Source organism: Eptatretus burgeri, chromosome 12, assembly GCF_056783735.1.
Source record: "Eptatretus burgeri isolate ZD-2024b chromosome 12, Ebu_testis_v1, whole genome shotgun sequence".
NCBI classification, from domain to species: Eukaryota; Metazoa; Chordata; class Myxini; order Myxiniformes; family Myxinidae; genus Eptatretus; species Eptatretus burgeri.
In genome coordinates, this window is record NC_140972.1 from 39,375,440 (window position 1) to 39,391,190 (window position 15,751).

The window sequence follows — 15,751 nt, forward strand, 5'->3', positions numbered from 1 at the left end:
GGGGAATTGTTGATGCCCTGGGGGAGGGAGATGGCTGGCTGGCTGGCTTGGGTCCCACGATGAGACGAGCGATTCCCCACACCGTAACCTCGTCTCCGACCGCCGTCCTTCTCGCCTCGGACCCGAGCTCCCTTGCTTGCAGTTCCACTGCGACTCTTCTCCGTTCCGCACTCTCCTCACCCGACCGACCCCGACTCTCTTTTCCAAAACTCTCTCGGCGACTCCAGAACCCAACTCCCTTCATTCGCCTTGCGCTTGCCTTCTTATAGGCTGGCAGGAGCAGCTTATATGCAAATATTCGGATCAGAATGACCTCGGGGGCGGAGCCACGCTCGCCCATTGGTCGGCGGAAACGGGGGCGTGAATCTCCCCTGATCCTAGAATTTGCATATATCGACTTCACACACACGCGCCTGGAGGCGGGGCCAAGCCGCCCCGCACTCGCTAATTGGACGGAGGAAAAGTGGGCATGTAGAGTTTTTGATCCGAATTTTCCCTCGGAAAGGCCGCTATTTGCGCTCGCGGCTCGGTGCACTCGGCACCAAACGCCGAACGGGCCCGAGACAGCCCGACGTTCAGTGTTCACAGGTGGTGCAGGAATGGCCGTAGAAGGAGAGAGGTGAAGGCGGTGGAGGGTTTTCGGTGGTGGGGGTTGATAGTTATGGTGCCGTTGGGAATGGCGGTTATGCAATGTTTGCGGGATTGAGTTGTGAAGGTAAAGGTCGTGGCTGTTGGTGTTGTTGTCTGAGGATTGGAGCGTGGTTGTAGTTGGTGACTATGGCTAGCGTGGTGGTTAAGGTTGTTGTTGTTGTGTGATGGCGGTTGAGACGTGGTTGGTTCAAAATAAAGATATAACAGAAAAACGGCTATCTCAAAGCGTTGCAGCCCGGATGAATCACATAAATTCCCTCTATACAACGGGTTTGGGCTAACTACACATGTACCTATGAAGATATCTCACCTGAGGACTCTGAATGGTGGTTTGCGAATTTCCACAGCCGAAACAATATATATATATATATATATATATATATATATATATATATATATATATATATATATATATATATATATATATATATATATATATATATATATATATATATATATATCTATGGTGTAAATCTCGCGCCGATCAGCGAGGCTGGTTCCTGTTAAAAATGGAGCTTTTATTTTGGATCTAAAATACAATGAAATTCTAGTACAAGGACTATGACGCCAGGACGTTTAAAATTATTCAATGTAAACTCGACATCTATCGTCGTAAGATTATACAGAATATCTTGCTTTGAACAAGCTTAAACTACGAGTAGTTTAAAGGGAAATTATTTCCGGGATGGGGACGCGCTTTGGGGGACAATGCATGATTTCGCAGGTTGTGACCACAGTGCGGTCGTTGTTGTTGTTGTTGTTGTTGTTGTTGTTGTTGTTGTTGTTGTTGTTGTTGTTGTTGTTTAATGCTTTACCCAACTTGGTGCTCACCCCTCACACCGTCAGAGGATGGAACGAACACACCTGTCCGTTGGCTCGTCGCGCACCAGGGCACAGCATGTTCGTTGGGTCGTGACGTGGGACGCGGTCCTCCTCCGCCCTCTCATGCTGCCCATGCCAAGGTCTCCGCATCCTGTGCGACGATACCAACACCCATTCATCCCGAAGAGGGTTGTACCGGAGGTGCTGGTGCTCTGCAGCGCACGAATACAAACTGTATCAGCACAGCGGACAAGTTGAACTGCTTCGAGCTCACATTGCATACTGCGCTTATCGAACGAACCTTTGTTGTTGAACTCCATAATCACCAAACTTGTTCTGTACTTGCGGAAGTGGGGAGTGACCCCCCCCTGCTTTTTTTTAACAGAGAAACAATAAACGATTTTAAATGATGAGTTGTATTCTGCTTATTGCATTACTGCTCCAATGGTTTTCATTTTCTCAATTTTCTTTCGTTGTATCATTGATTTGATAAACAGTGAAAAGGTACATTTCGAGACGGCAATTATGGCGGTGTATAGCTTGAGTTCAATAATACAAGCCAGTTTTCCTTTGAAGATCCAGATTGATACAGTTTAGTTTTCCAGAAGTTATGTAATACTATACTTAAAGATGGTTCATCATGCGGGATCAAGCCTGAGATTCCCACATAAAAATAATCTCAAAAACAATAATATCCCGACTTTGGATAAAACAACATTCACCACACAACTCGTTTATCGTTAAGCTTGGCATCTTCCTTTCAGTACGATAATTATTCACCGACCGGTGTGCGTGTGTGTGTGCATGTGCGTGTGCGTGTGGGTGTGTGCATGTGTGTGTGTGCGCGCGTGCGTGCGTGTGGGTGTATGTGTGTGTGTGCGTGCGTATGTGTGCGTGGAAGCGTGCGCGTGTGTGTGTGTATGTGTGTGTGTGCATGTTTATGTGTGTGCGTGCGTGGCAGCGTGCGCGTGTGCGTGCGTGTATGTGTATGTGTGTGCGTGGCAACGTGTGTGTGTGTGTGTGTGTGCATGTGTGTGTGCATGTGCATGTGTGTGTGTGTGTGCGGGTGCGTGCGTGTGGGTGTATGTGTGTGTGTGTGTGTGTGTGTTTGTGCGTGTGTTTGTGTGTGTTTGTGCGTGTGTGTGTGTGTTTGTGCGTGGGTGTGTGTGTGTGTGTGTGTGCGCGTGCGTGCGTGTGGGTGTATGTGTGTGTGCGTGCGTATGTGTGCGTGGCAGCGTGCGCGTGTGTGTGCGTGCGTGTATGTGTGTGTGCATGTGTATGTTTGTGCGTGCGTGGCAGCGTGCGCGTGTGCGTGCGTGTATGTGTGTGCGTGGCAGCGTGTGTGTGCGTGCGTGTATGTGCGTGCGTGCGTGTATGTATGTGTGTGTGCATGCGTGTGTATGTGTGTGTGTGCATACGTGCATGTATGTGTGTGTGTTTGTGCGTGTGTGTGTGCGTGCGTGTGCATCTGAAAATCAGAAAAAATAGGGTTGGCATGATCTCCACCAAATTTTTCATCTGTGTTTGTCGTTCCCAGGGTAACCCCTCCCCTCACGACGCCAGGCGAGGAAGGGGTGGGGGGTGAACGACGACTTGCCAATTTTCCCGAAAGCAGCGGGTGTTTCTCGTGTCTCGTCTCGTGCATTCTCCTCACACATTTTGGAAACAACAGGGGGTGGGTGGGGTATTGTCATTGGCTCTGTCTATCGATCTATATATCTATCCGTCCGTCACGCTATCTTCTCCTAAACCTAAACGGTTGTGTAGAAAGACATCAAACCTGGTAGTTGTGATCACCGCCCAGCACGAAGGTGCAAGAGCAATCATTTTTGCCCCCCCCCCCCAGTGGTGGGGTCAAAGGTCAAATACCAAAAATACAATTACAGGCACATTTTAAAACATTTTTTTGAATGAAACTTTGTAGATGCAAGCAACATTTTCTTTGTTCCCAATCAACAACATCATCACCTTTTATTACAAATCCAATTGTCTAACATGAAATGTGTGGGGAGACTTTTTGGATTTGACCCCCCCCCCCGGTTCATACCCGAAGCCAGGGGGTGGGGAGTTCCGGTCACAGGGGTAAAAACGGAGTGAAAAATAATTAACACAAAATTTGATATCAGGTCATTCCTGGTGGAACGTTTTGCCATCTTTGAACGTTGCTTCAGGTGTGAAGAGTGGACATTTGCGATGGCGCGCTCTCGTTTTAATACGGAATGAAACAAAAGGAATTGTTTCATACAGTTTCACTCAATCTTGTTTACAACGAATATGTAAACAAACCAATCATTTTTTTTTTAATCCACACTCAGATATATTTATTTCATTTTTTCATCTGCAAGGAAATTACAAAATCGATTTATAGTCCAAACACCTTCACTTGGGCGCTAAATGTGCTGAACATCGAGTAATTCTGTTCAAGTATCGATCGTCATCTTGAAGCAATTGCCAGATTTGAGGATAACATTCTCTACGCTCTGTACAAGTGGCTTGAAAAAGTCGTTTAAATTTCAGTAACTAACAGAGAACCCGCCCGACGGGCCATCTTGTTCCAAGTATGCAACACGTTCTTCTGACGCATACATTCATTTGGGCGGTGTATAGGCAACTCACAGCTCTGGAGAGGGGGTAAGGAAAAAAAACACAACCCATGAAGTTACGTGCATGAAGCAATAACATGCCTGCTGCTTATAATTCAAAACAACTCACTGCACTGGATTACGTGTGGACAGGAATACTGTACTGTAAATGGTGGAGACTTGTAATACCCTCCCCCACCGAGAGGCGGCGCTACACGGTACACATTTACATCGAGAATTTGCGTCTCCTTCCCTGATCCGATGCCACGCTGATCCCACGTAGCAAGTCTGAATGAAATTGGCCCAGAACTGTAGGAGTGTGACACACATACATACACACATACACACACGCACAAACACACACACCCACGCACAAACACACGCACAAACACACACACACACACACATGCACAAACACACGCACAAACCCACACACCCACGCGCAAACACACGCACAACCACACACACCCCCGCGCCCAAACTCACACACCCACGCACAAACACACACAAACACACGCACAAACACACACACAAACACACATACACACGCACAAACACACAAACACACACACACAAACACACACACACACACCCAAACACACACACCCAAACACACACACACACACAAACACAAACACACATACACACACACGCACAAACACACACAAGCACAAACACACACAAACACACGCACAAACACACACACACAAACACAAACACGCACACACACACCCACGCACAAACACACACATGCACAGACACACACACACAAACACAAACACGCACAAACACACACATGCACAAAGACACACACACAAACACACATACACACACACAAACACGCACAAACACACATGCACATACACACACACACACAAACACACACGCACAAACACACGCACAAACACACATATACACGCACAAACACACACACACATACACACACTCAATAACAAACACGCACAAACACACACACACACACCCACGCACAAACACACACACACGCATAAACACACATGCACAAAGACACACACACACAAACACACATACACACGCACAAACACACATACACACGCACAAACACACACACACACACACACACACACACAAACACACATACACACACAAACACATCCAAATAGCCTGGTTGAGGTGTTTACACCCATGTTTTTAGGGTCACTGGTCATGATAAACCCACTTAAAAGTTAATAACATTTAAATTTACCTCATTAATATGCAAATTCGCAGTCACCATAATCAAAATAACAATTTTTCTCAATATCTCCAAAAGTAAGCATCTAAATCACCTGGTTGAGGTGTTTACACTCATGTTTTTAGTGTCACTGGTCATGATAAACTCACTTACAATTTAATAACATTTAAATTTAGCTCATTATTATGCAAATTCGCAGTCACCATTATCAAAATAACAATTTTTCTCAATATCTCCAAAAGTCAGCATCTAAATCACCTGGTTGAGGTGTTTACACTCATGTTTTTAGTGTCACTGGTCATGATAAACTCACTTACAATTTAATAACATTTAAATTTAGCTCATTATTATGCAAATTCGCAGTCGCCATTATCAAAATAACAATTTTTCTCAATATCTTCACAAGTAAGCATCCAAACAGCCTGGTTGAGGTGTCCAAACCCATGTTTTTGGGGTCACTGGTGATGATAAACCCACTTACAATTTGATAACATTTAAATTTACCTCATTAATATGCAAATTAGCATAACCCTACCCCCTGAATTTGTCCGCGCCGATTGGCGTTTTTGCAGTACAGTTACACAACAACAACAAACTGTTTGAAAATAAGTTGCGCAGAGCCGTTTATCCCCAGTACAGTTGTGAAGAAATGGCTGACCTCAGAAGATCAACAGCATGAACTGTTTCTGATCATGTAATGAAATGCAATGAAAGAAACATGGAGAACTGAGTTTTAAGTAAGAGTAATTTTCTTCTGATACAGTAGAATGATCGATATTATTTGCAAGCATTTTTTTTATTATTTCACATGATCTGTCTGAAAGCAACTATGTATTTTATTGATTTTTAAAAGTACACAGGGTGGAACCTTTTTCCGGAGAATTTAAAAAAATACGAACAAAGAAATTAAATGTTTATTTGAGTTTATAATAACCTCCATTGTTACAGGTTGAGGCTCCATCACCATGGGAGACTGTTTCTTCAGTCCTTGTGATACAACTAAAGCTGGAAAACCTCTGGTAACAGTTGGTCCAGACAGAGTGCGAAGTATCATCCGGTCAAGCAAAGCAAGACAAGATGGTATACATGAAGAGCTTGAACAGAGATTACAGGCAGACGAATCTATCGAGCTCAAATGCCATAGAGCCTGTGTGTCAACGTACACATCACGCTCACACATAGAAAGACATTTGAAACAAATGAGTAATGTCTGTTTGGAAGATGCTTCAACAAACAAAAGAAGCTGCCGTTCAAAGACGACAGTATTTGACTTTAAAGAACATTGCATTTTTTGCAGAGAAAAGTGCATCATGAACTTTGATAAGAAGAATCCTAATCCTTGGTGGTGAGTTCTCCTTTGTAGGACTGCAGATCATGTTGATCGGACAACTTTCAAACACACTATTCCAGATGTTATCGATTCCCACCAGGATGAAGGACGCCAGGTCAAGATACGATTAATGGGCGTAATCAGCGATCTTCATGCTGCTGATGCGAGATATCACGATGACTGCAGAAAGTCCTTCATGGCACCCCGTTCTGTTGCAGCAGCAGCACACAGTGGCAGAGAAACTCAGGACATTGAGCCAGCTGTCAGTTCTACCATCCTATCGATGAAAAACGATATGTTGCACATCTGGAATTCAGTAGAAGTCGACAATATGTTCAAGGATCATGGAGGAAAGCTCTACTCTCGATGAAACCTGTTATCCAAATTGTTGGATAAACTTGGCTCTGAGCTTCTGGTTCTGTCTGGTGAAGGTGTCGCTAGTTTAATCTTGTTTCGCAGCAGAGCGTCTACTGCAATTAACTCAGTAGCATCAGATGAAGATGACGCCATTGATGTTTCCGTAGAATGAATTGCCAAGAAGGTTGCACAGGAATCTAAGCAGTTGTCGTCCGACCCCAGTTCCTATCAGACGAGAATTAATGTAGATATTGCTGATGAAGCAGTGAGTTCAACCCTTCAATTGCTACTCTCCAAAATATCAGATAAACTGGACTGCACACTTCCAGGAGCTCTGATAGGAAACATCATAACGAATATGATCACCAATCGACCAACTCCACTCCAAATAGCACTGGGAGTTCTCGTCAGTCATAAAAGCCTCATCGTGCAGTTGTACAACTATCGTGTGACATGTTCCTATGATGAGTTTTAGCGTTTCAAGGGATCAGCAGCAAAGGCTGCAACTGTTCACTCTGGGATTAGGGGAACCCCCAATGCTGAATGTGGCCTCGTTCAGGTTGTTGCTGACAACTTCGACACAAATATCTCATCCCAGAATGGAATTGTTTCAACACATTCTCTTGCAGTACTACTTACCATAAAAGATCAGGAGATATCTTCCACATCTGAAGATGAAGCCATCATCAGACGATTGACCCGTGATGAAATGAAGACACCTGTAACAGAAGACATTTAGGTTAAAAGGTACAAGGGACCTGAGAAACCAATGATGCCAGTTGAAGAAGCCACACATGTGGTGTGGCTTTGTATTGGCTGGCTTTGTATTGGCTGTATTGGCTTTGTATTGGCTCCGCGTCTTGGCTCATCAAGCTATACAACTTAGGAGAGTTCAAGATATGGATTTCTCTTTTCTGAAGGAAATCACTTCTGATCAGAACACACCAGAGTTTGGTGGCTTTAATACGAAGCTCTGCAGAGAGGAAGGACGATCCATCTAACCTGCAACGAGGGCCATTTATACACCACTCATAGATATGGATCCAGCTGATCCAGACACGATGTTTACAGCAATGGAGGAGGGAAAATGCTTGACCGCAGAGTGTGGAGAAACCATAACCATATTCACAAATGACCAACAGCTGTATCGAGTGGCCGTTAATATTAAATGGGTTTATCCTGAGCGATTTACCCAGTTCAGACCAAGGCTGGGCGGCATGCACACCCTTATGAGTTCCAGAGTTTCATCGGTTGTGTGGGGAACTTGATGGCTGAAAGTGGGCTGGAAGACTTGATGAAATCTGCCTTTGGAGGTGTTGCTCATATGCTCGGTGGAAAAAAGTTTCCCCAAAACTTCAGGGCCCTGCGATTGGTGACCGAGGAGGTCCTTCGTTCCAGCGTGGCTCAGGCAGAAAGTCATGAACACTTAATGGACACTCTTGAAACCAAAGCAACAAAGAGCATGACCACACAACTATGTGTACAGAACCTTGTGAAACCTGTATTCATCATGATGGCGTTTTTTCGTGCTGAGCATGAAGGAGACTGGCCATTGCATCTTTGGGCTATGAAGGAGGTGCTCCCCTACTTCTTCGTGGCTGGACATCACAACTATGCTAGATATGGGCTCTACTACCTTCGATCGATGGAAAGGCTTCATGGAGACATTCTGGAAATGTTCTTAAAAGGAGATTACGTGATGCGGCACAAGAAGGGCCTATGGAACGGCATATGGTTGGATATGTACATCGAGTCCACGTTCATGCGCTACGGTCATGGCATACATGGAATCGTTGGCATTACACTGAAGAAGTGGGCCTATAGTATGCACACGTTTAGTCAGATAGTCCACGATCTCACAGATATGTGTGAGGGGCACATAATCACAGAGGTGACCATTCACAAGGAAGAGAAGCAATCACGCATACCATCTGATGCAGAGGACCGAGATAAGATAAGGAGAAAACTCCAGTCCTGTGTCGACCCACTTGACCCAAACTAACATGCAGATAGAGTTGTCAACATTGTAACTGGCAGAATTGGACCGGAGAAGGTGAACGCGCCAAGGGCAGTTGACATTGGCCGGGCACAGATGCATTCGTATGAAGAAAGCTGGTCAGCAGGATTCAATGCTCCATTATCTAAACAAGTCATAACTATTGCAGTGACACAGAAAGTCATGCGTGTGGGATCTACGGAGGTTTGTGATCCAAATCTCATTTACTCCAGGGTCATGGGACTCCAACAAAGTCGAAACATCAAACTATGTGACGTCTTAGAGTACGACCTTACACCTGTGCCAACATCGATGTTTGATGAAAAGGGGGAGATGAGAATAGCAAAGACCAAGTCGACATTGAAGAAGAATCTCCAAGTGGAAATCTCAACAAGACTGGGTCCACAACCTGAAGTCATTATCTCAGATGGTTGTGCAATCCTCTGGGTTATTCATTGGCCTAACAGGGGAATTGTGCAAGACTTTGTTGACAACTTCATGAGCTACATCATGGCAAAGGTGGACAAATCAGATGTATATCTGGTATTTGACAGACATCATGATTTCAGCATCAAGAGTGGAACAAGATTAGCAATAGCTGGGCAGCAAGCTAGCAGGTGCCACAGGTTGAACCTCCAGACTCCATTGCCTCCACAGCTGGTGGTTCTTTCAGTAACTGAGAACAAAGTTCAGCTGATAGAACTGGTTTGCCAGAATTTGATTGACATTAGTCAACAGAGAAAGCAGAGCCAACACAGGCTCGTCATTACGGAACAGGAGTCTACCCCAGTGGAAATACACCATGGAGCCCAAAGGTGTCGCACTGATTTGAAGACGACGCATGAGGAGGCAGATGTCATCATGATTCAGCAAGTCGCTAAATTTGCCGAAGATGGTGCAAAATGCATCACAGTCATCTGTGATGAGACTGTGTTCATCTTGCTTGTGTATCACTTCGCAGAACTTCATCTGCAATGCTGCGTAACAATGGAAGCAACATGTCCTGGCCGATCGTTGGTCGACAATGGGGCCACTGCCAGAAAGCATGCCAAGATGGTACAAGACCTACTAGCTTTACACGCATTGACAGGTTGCGACACCGTTGCCCAGATGTATGGTGGAGGTAAACTGACTGGCAAGAAGACACTCACAGCAGGCCATTCACTTCAAAAAACTTGTGAATGTGGATGCATCTATTGACGATGTCATCGCCGAAGCCACTGTGTTCATGGCTGTTTGCTGTGGTAGCAAGGAGAGAAGCAACATGTCTGATGTTCGCAAAGAGGTGTGGTCTACGAAGATGGCGAAACCAAATGCCATCAAAGCACCAGACCTAAAGGCTCTGCCACCAACTACAGAGTCCTTTGAACAAAACGTGCGACACTCTCAAATCCAGACAGGAATATGGAAGTCAGCTGCTGAGCTGCAGCTACCACCTCTGGATCCCACTCAGTACGGATGGAAATGTGATGAGGCATCAAGATCATTACTTCCAATTATGCTGCCGCCCAATGTCGCTCTTGCACCACCAGAGATCTTGGAGCTAATTCGATGTGGATGTTCCTCCGACAAGCAATGCTACACAGCTCAATGCCACTGCACAGCAGCCAAGTTACCATGTTACACTGACAGTTGTCGCTGTTACCGACTCGGATCTGGCATAACCGAGCGGGAATTACCAAAGCCGCGCCGGTCCAAATAACAATTTACGGTACAAATAACAATTTTGCATCCTTTCGGCTTTCCATTCTTTGCATAGCACTCCTCTGTGCTTGCATATTTGCATCCATTCGTTGCATATCACCCCTCTGTTGGTTTTGCATGTTTGTTAGTATTTCCACCAACTGGCTCAAATCAAATGGACTCGGCGGAGCCGATCCGCCATGATGGTGTGCAGAACCGGCAGGGATTGGGGGGGGGGATTGACAGAGGGGGTGTCATACGCTGCCCCTCCCATGCACATTACAACCTCTGGGTCCGATTGCGGGGGGGGGGGCGTCTTCTTGCATGGAGGTGTCGCCCTTGACCATGGATTCCCGAAGCTTAGGTCTGAACTCACCTGCTCTAGCCCGTCTTGGCCCGTCATGATTCGCGTTGAGAATTATTTAAACACTCTTAAGTTGGAGTAAACGGGGAGGGGGGGGGGGTTGCTCTGCGCACCCCTGATCCGAGTCCCGTGAATTTCTCTATGGAGGCCAAGGGGTCCGAATCACGCTCCTGGCACCAATTGTTGTAGTTGGTGTCCGGTAAATTTCGTTGTGGAGGCGGAGGGGTCCATATCTGCACTCATGACACCAATTGTTGTGGTGCCGGGTTCGGGGGCAAGGAACGACCGCTAGATGGAGCAGTTGGGCCATCTCCCCTCCGACCACCTGGAATTGAAGGTCGTCACTCTGGATAACTCTGAAGTCGATGGGTTGCTTAATGAACCGTGGACGCCAATATTTTGACCGCGCGGTTAGGGTCTTTTTGTCTGATTCCAATTTACCTAATTAGCTGTGCAGTCTAGCTACCGGGGAAGGCACACCCTCGGCCGGCTTTGTCTGAACCGAGTCGCTGTTACCGACTCGGATCCGGCGTAACCAAGCGGGAATTACCAAAGCCGCCCCGGTCCAAATAACAATTTACAGCACAATCGGCCTCCCTAATCCTCAAGCCCAAACCATACTGGGTCAATGAAAGAAAACACAGACAACGAACTGGAACATTTAAGAGTTATTTATTTACAATAGGCAATAGGGAGGGAAACACAGAGCAGACTTAATCATGAATATAAATGCAGGCAAATATACAATGGCAATCACTTAATAGTTTTACTTACAGACTGGTGCCACACACAGACACACACACCCAGAAAGAAATGGAGCCGGCTGGCCTTTATTGGACCCTCCAGACACGGAGGATAGGCAGGCTGGGGGTCAGAGTCTGGTCAGGTACCTGGCCGCCTCGTGGGGTTTTCCCGACTCACACTTGTGAAGCTCGGAGTCCGTGGACGGGAACGGGGTTCCCCAGCTAGTGCGCTCCAACGCAACCCATTACGGTGGGACTCGATCCCACGAACCAGAATCCAACGAGCGCAGCCAGGATTCCACGAACGACCTGGCTAGCCACGAATGATGACTGACGACCAGGAGAGCCCAGCAGACCAAAAGCAAGGAACGACCTCCAAGGAACCAAGGGACAACGGAACCACACCCACGGATACAGCTTGCAATCCTTCTTATCCCTCCCCCATGCGGGGGGGGGGTGGGAGGGATCCGCTCTCCTGTAACTCGCCTCCGGATTGGATGGGGCGTTTTCGGGTGTTGTGGTGGCCAGCCACGATTGGAGGAGGGGGGGGGGCGTTTCGGTGTCTCGGTGCTCCTCCCCCGAGAGACTTTTGTTGTCTTCCCCAGTATCGAGAGGGGAGACATTCTTCTATGATGGGGCGGAGTCAGAGTTGAGGCGATCTCACCCCTAATTGGACGGGAGGAACATTCCATCTTGCTAGGGCGGAGTTGGCTCTGAGGCGAGGGGGGGGGGCTCCGCCCACGTTCGTAGTTAGAAACACGTGCGTTATGGCGCCGTGGTGTGAAGTGAAAGTTGGGCAGTACAGGTGAAGCGCTTGTTCGCCCGCAGAGTGGGAGGAGGAGTGAAGCGAGGGTTTTGTTGGCGTTGGTAGCTTTAAAGATGTAAAAAATCTGACTATAAAAGAAACCCACAGTGCACACATGAAATTAACCCATTAGACATAGGGGAGAGATTCCAACTATCCACATATACTTCACGAAATAACTAAACTTTGGGTCAACTGTATGTGTGAATGCGAATAATTTCTAGATTCGTAACAGTATCACTTGTACATATTTACCTCAGAAGTACATTTGTACACATAAACTAAGTATCACTTGTACATATTTACCTCAGAAGTACATTTGTACACATAAACTAAGTATCACTTGTACATATTTACCTCAGAAGTACATTAGTACACATAAACTAAGTATCACTTGTACATATTTACCTCAGAAGTACATTAGTACACATAAACTAAGTATCACTTGTACATATTTACCTCAGAAGTACATTTGTACACATAAACTAAGTATCACTTGTACATATTTACCTCAGAAGTACATTTGTACACATAAACTAAGTATCACTTGTACATATTTACCTCAGAAGTACATTAGTACACATAAACTAAGTATCACTTGTACATATTTACCTCAGAAGTACATTAGTACACATAAACTAAGTATCACTTGTACATATTTACCTCAGAAGTACATTTGTACACATAAACTAAGAATCACTTGTACATATTTACCTCAGAAGTACATTTGTACACATAAACTAAGTATCACTTGTACATATTTACCTCAGAAGTACATTTGTACACATAAACTAAGAATCACTTGTACATATTTACCTCAGAAGTACATTAGTACACATAAACTCAGTATCACTTGTACATATTTACCTCAGAAGTACATTTGTACACATAAACTAAGTATCACTTGTACATGTTTACCTCAGAAGTACATTAGTACACATAAACTCAGTATCACTTGTACATATTTACCTCAGAAGTACATTAGTACACATAAACTCAGTATCACTTGTACATATTTACCTCAGAAGTACACCGCTCCCTCCCAATTCCGTCTCCATGTGCTGCACGGCGACATCACCGACGCCGAAGACGCCCCGGCAATGCCGCGCGCTGGAGGATTTGTTGACTCCGCCACCGAAGGTGTTTGGAGGTTATGTTTTCACCCCTGTCTGTATGTTTGTTTGTATGTTTGTCTGTCTGTTTGTGTGGAGGATATATCAAACAGTTGTGGACGGATTCAGACGAAATTTTGTGGACAGGTTGATTGTGTAACAAGGACGAACTGATTAGAATTTGGTGAAGATCCGAATCCGGATCCAGACACTAGAATTTTTTTAAGTGATTCTTCATCATAGAGAGATAGGGCCAAAAATTATATAGTAACTGTATAACATGATATTTCAAAAATGTATTAGGCCTGATATGTTCTCATGGATGAGGCATTGCGTGACGGAGGTCATGCGGCCTACCGAGCGCGCTTCGAGTTATTTATTAGGAATGGGGGCGGTGTACTTTGAAAAAACCTCCACTTGTTTGTCTTTCTTTCCCTCTTTCTCGTACTCCGTAGTTCTGTTAACGCAATAAATTCGTTTGGGGGAAGTTATCACAAGATGATCAAGTAAACTGGAAACGATGGCCCAGGCAACATTTGTTCAAGCGACACGACAGCATTGTTTCCATGGAGACCGCCATGTTGTTATGCGCTGCTGAATGCTTCGTTGCGTTGGAGTGCTTGCTTGAGCGAATGAAATAAAGCAAGCCGCTTGACGAGCGATAGCAAGCCGCTTGTTAACGGAACACCTCCCCATGAGTTCATAAATCCCCGTCGTTCATATCGAAGTTTATACGCAATTAAAAGGTGGAAGACAATTGGAATCTTTGAAACTACAGTAATTAATATATTGTAATAACATTTAAAGTTATCCTCCTACTGTTACCCATTACGTCGTGTATGCTGTGTATATATTGAGAATAATTGTTTTTATGAATTAATTTAATCTTTCCGGTATAATACTTGTAATTCATTGGCTCCTCCTCTTGGCAACCATCACTCAAGGCAACGCGCTCGGAGGTTCCGTTCCGCCCATCCTCCCCCCCATCCTCCCCATCCTCCCCATCCTCTGCTCATCACCACTCCATGACATATCTGCATCTACCGAGCGTGCATTCGCAGCCATCGCCCTGGATTCATCCGAGGCCGCTTCCTGCTCTGATCCTGCTCGACATCACCGTTCCATATTGTCCTCAGAAGCTGCTCTACCCCCCCCCCCCCGACTCATCTGTCCCTTCTCCTGCGGTTCACCATGCATCCCAATCGTCTGCGGGCCCGCATCGTCGCCAAGTCGGTAAGCGCTTCTGTACTTCATCGCACCCTTCACAAAACAATATCGTGCTTCCACTACATTTTCTTGTCGACTCCTTTCATACATATACTCACCTCTTTGATCAGATCGCATGATCCTCAAAGTAATTGTCTCAGCTGATGTCCATTGTTGTACGTTTTCAACAGACTATGAATGTTTACAAAACACAAGTGCTTGCACATCATCTGTTTTGTTTGTTTGTTTTTTTAAACATGACGTGGTCATCCAAAATACCTGGATGGCTTGATGACGAGGGTGTGAAATGTTGTAAAGAGATGAGAAAGAAAAAAGCCATTGCCAAACAAGCTTTTTTAAAGGGAAGAAAGTTTTGGAGAAAGATCTTCATTTCAACAAACAGCTGAAGAAGGCGTTGGTGAAGTCCTTGATTTTGGAGAGGAGTCATTCCATGCCAACTCACCTTGAAAAGGGACATTTTGTTGCCCGGACCCCATCAAACTTTGCTCGAATTGAGGGTTTTTTGGGCACGCTGGGTTTATAATATGGTAGTCATTCCTTTTTGTTGACTATAAGTATCTGCGGGGTGCACGTGGTACATCAGCAACCCCCTTCTAGTGAAACTGCCAAAATCCAGAACCACTGCTCACCTCCACTCATTTATTCCTCTCTTTTCCTGCCTGTGGAACCAACATCCATATTCTCTTCGATCTCATTTTTTTCCCCTCGCAATCTTCAAGACAGCTGTTCACCACCATCTCAGGTCATCCCCCCCCATCCAAAGGCATTATCTCTTCTACACTCGTTAAACCATCCCGCACCCTCCCAAAATTTTGCTTATGTATCCATCTTGTCCACCCCTTGTGTTTCAAGCCTAAAACCATCAT

The 15,751-nt window shown here is 45.4% G+C and overlaps 2 protein-coding genes across 17 annotated transcripts in view; one reads left to right on the forward strand and one right to left on the reverse strand.

Annotated features, from left to right (window-relative positions):
- GALT (galactose-1-phosphate uridylyltransferase) overlaps positions 1-13,653 on the reverse strand; it is a 60,497-nt gene extending 46,844 nt beyond the window's left edge. For 4 of the 5 annotated variants that reach the window (XM_085850241.1, XM_085850240.1, XM_085850239.1 and 1 more), the window contains exons 1-2: positions 1,775-1,846; positions 1,516-1,685 (exon numbers count right to left, since the gene is read on the reverse strand). In XM_085850241.1, coding sequence (XP_085706367.1) covers positions 1,516-1,685; positions 1,775-1,793 — 189 coding nt within the window. In that variant the 5' untranslated portion in view covers positions 1,794-1,846. Of the gene's footprint in view, positions 1-1,515; positions 1,686-1,774; positions 1,847-13,566 lie in introns of those variants that run through there. The other variant, XM_085850242.1, reaches the window with a different exon arrangement.
- Positions 1-15,751, forward strand: part of LOC147015460 (leucine-rich repeat-containing protein 49-like) — a 356,628-nt gene that overhangs the window by 56,299 nt on the left and 284,578 nt on the right. For 5 of the 12 annotated variants that reach the window (XM_085850224.1, XM_085850232.1, XM_085850231.1 and 2 more), the window contains exon 1: positions 13,585-13,686. The exons of 2 other annotated variants lie outside the window; for them this stretch is intronic. In XM_085850224.1, the coding sequence (XP_085706350.1) occupies positions 13,603-13,686 (84 nt within the window). In that variant the 5' untranslated portion in view covers positions 13,585-13,602. Of the gene's footprint in view, positions 1-13,584; positions 13,687-14,313; positions 14,892-15,751 lie in introns of those variants that run through there. 5 more of the 12 variants (XM_085850229.1, XM_085850228.1, XM_085850230.1 and 2 more) reach the window with 3 other exon arrangements.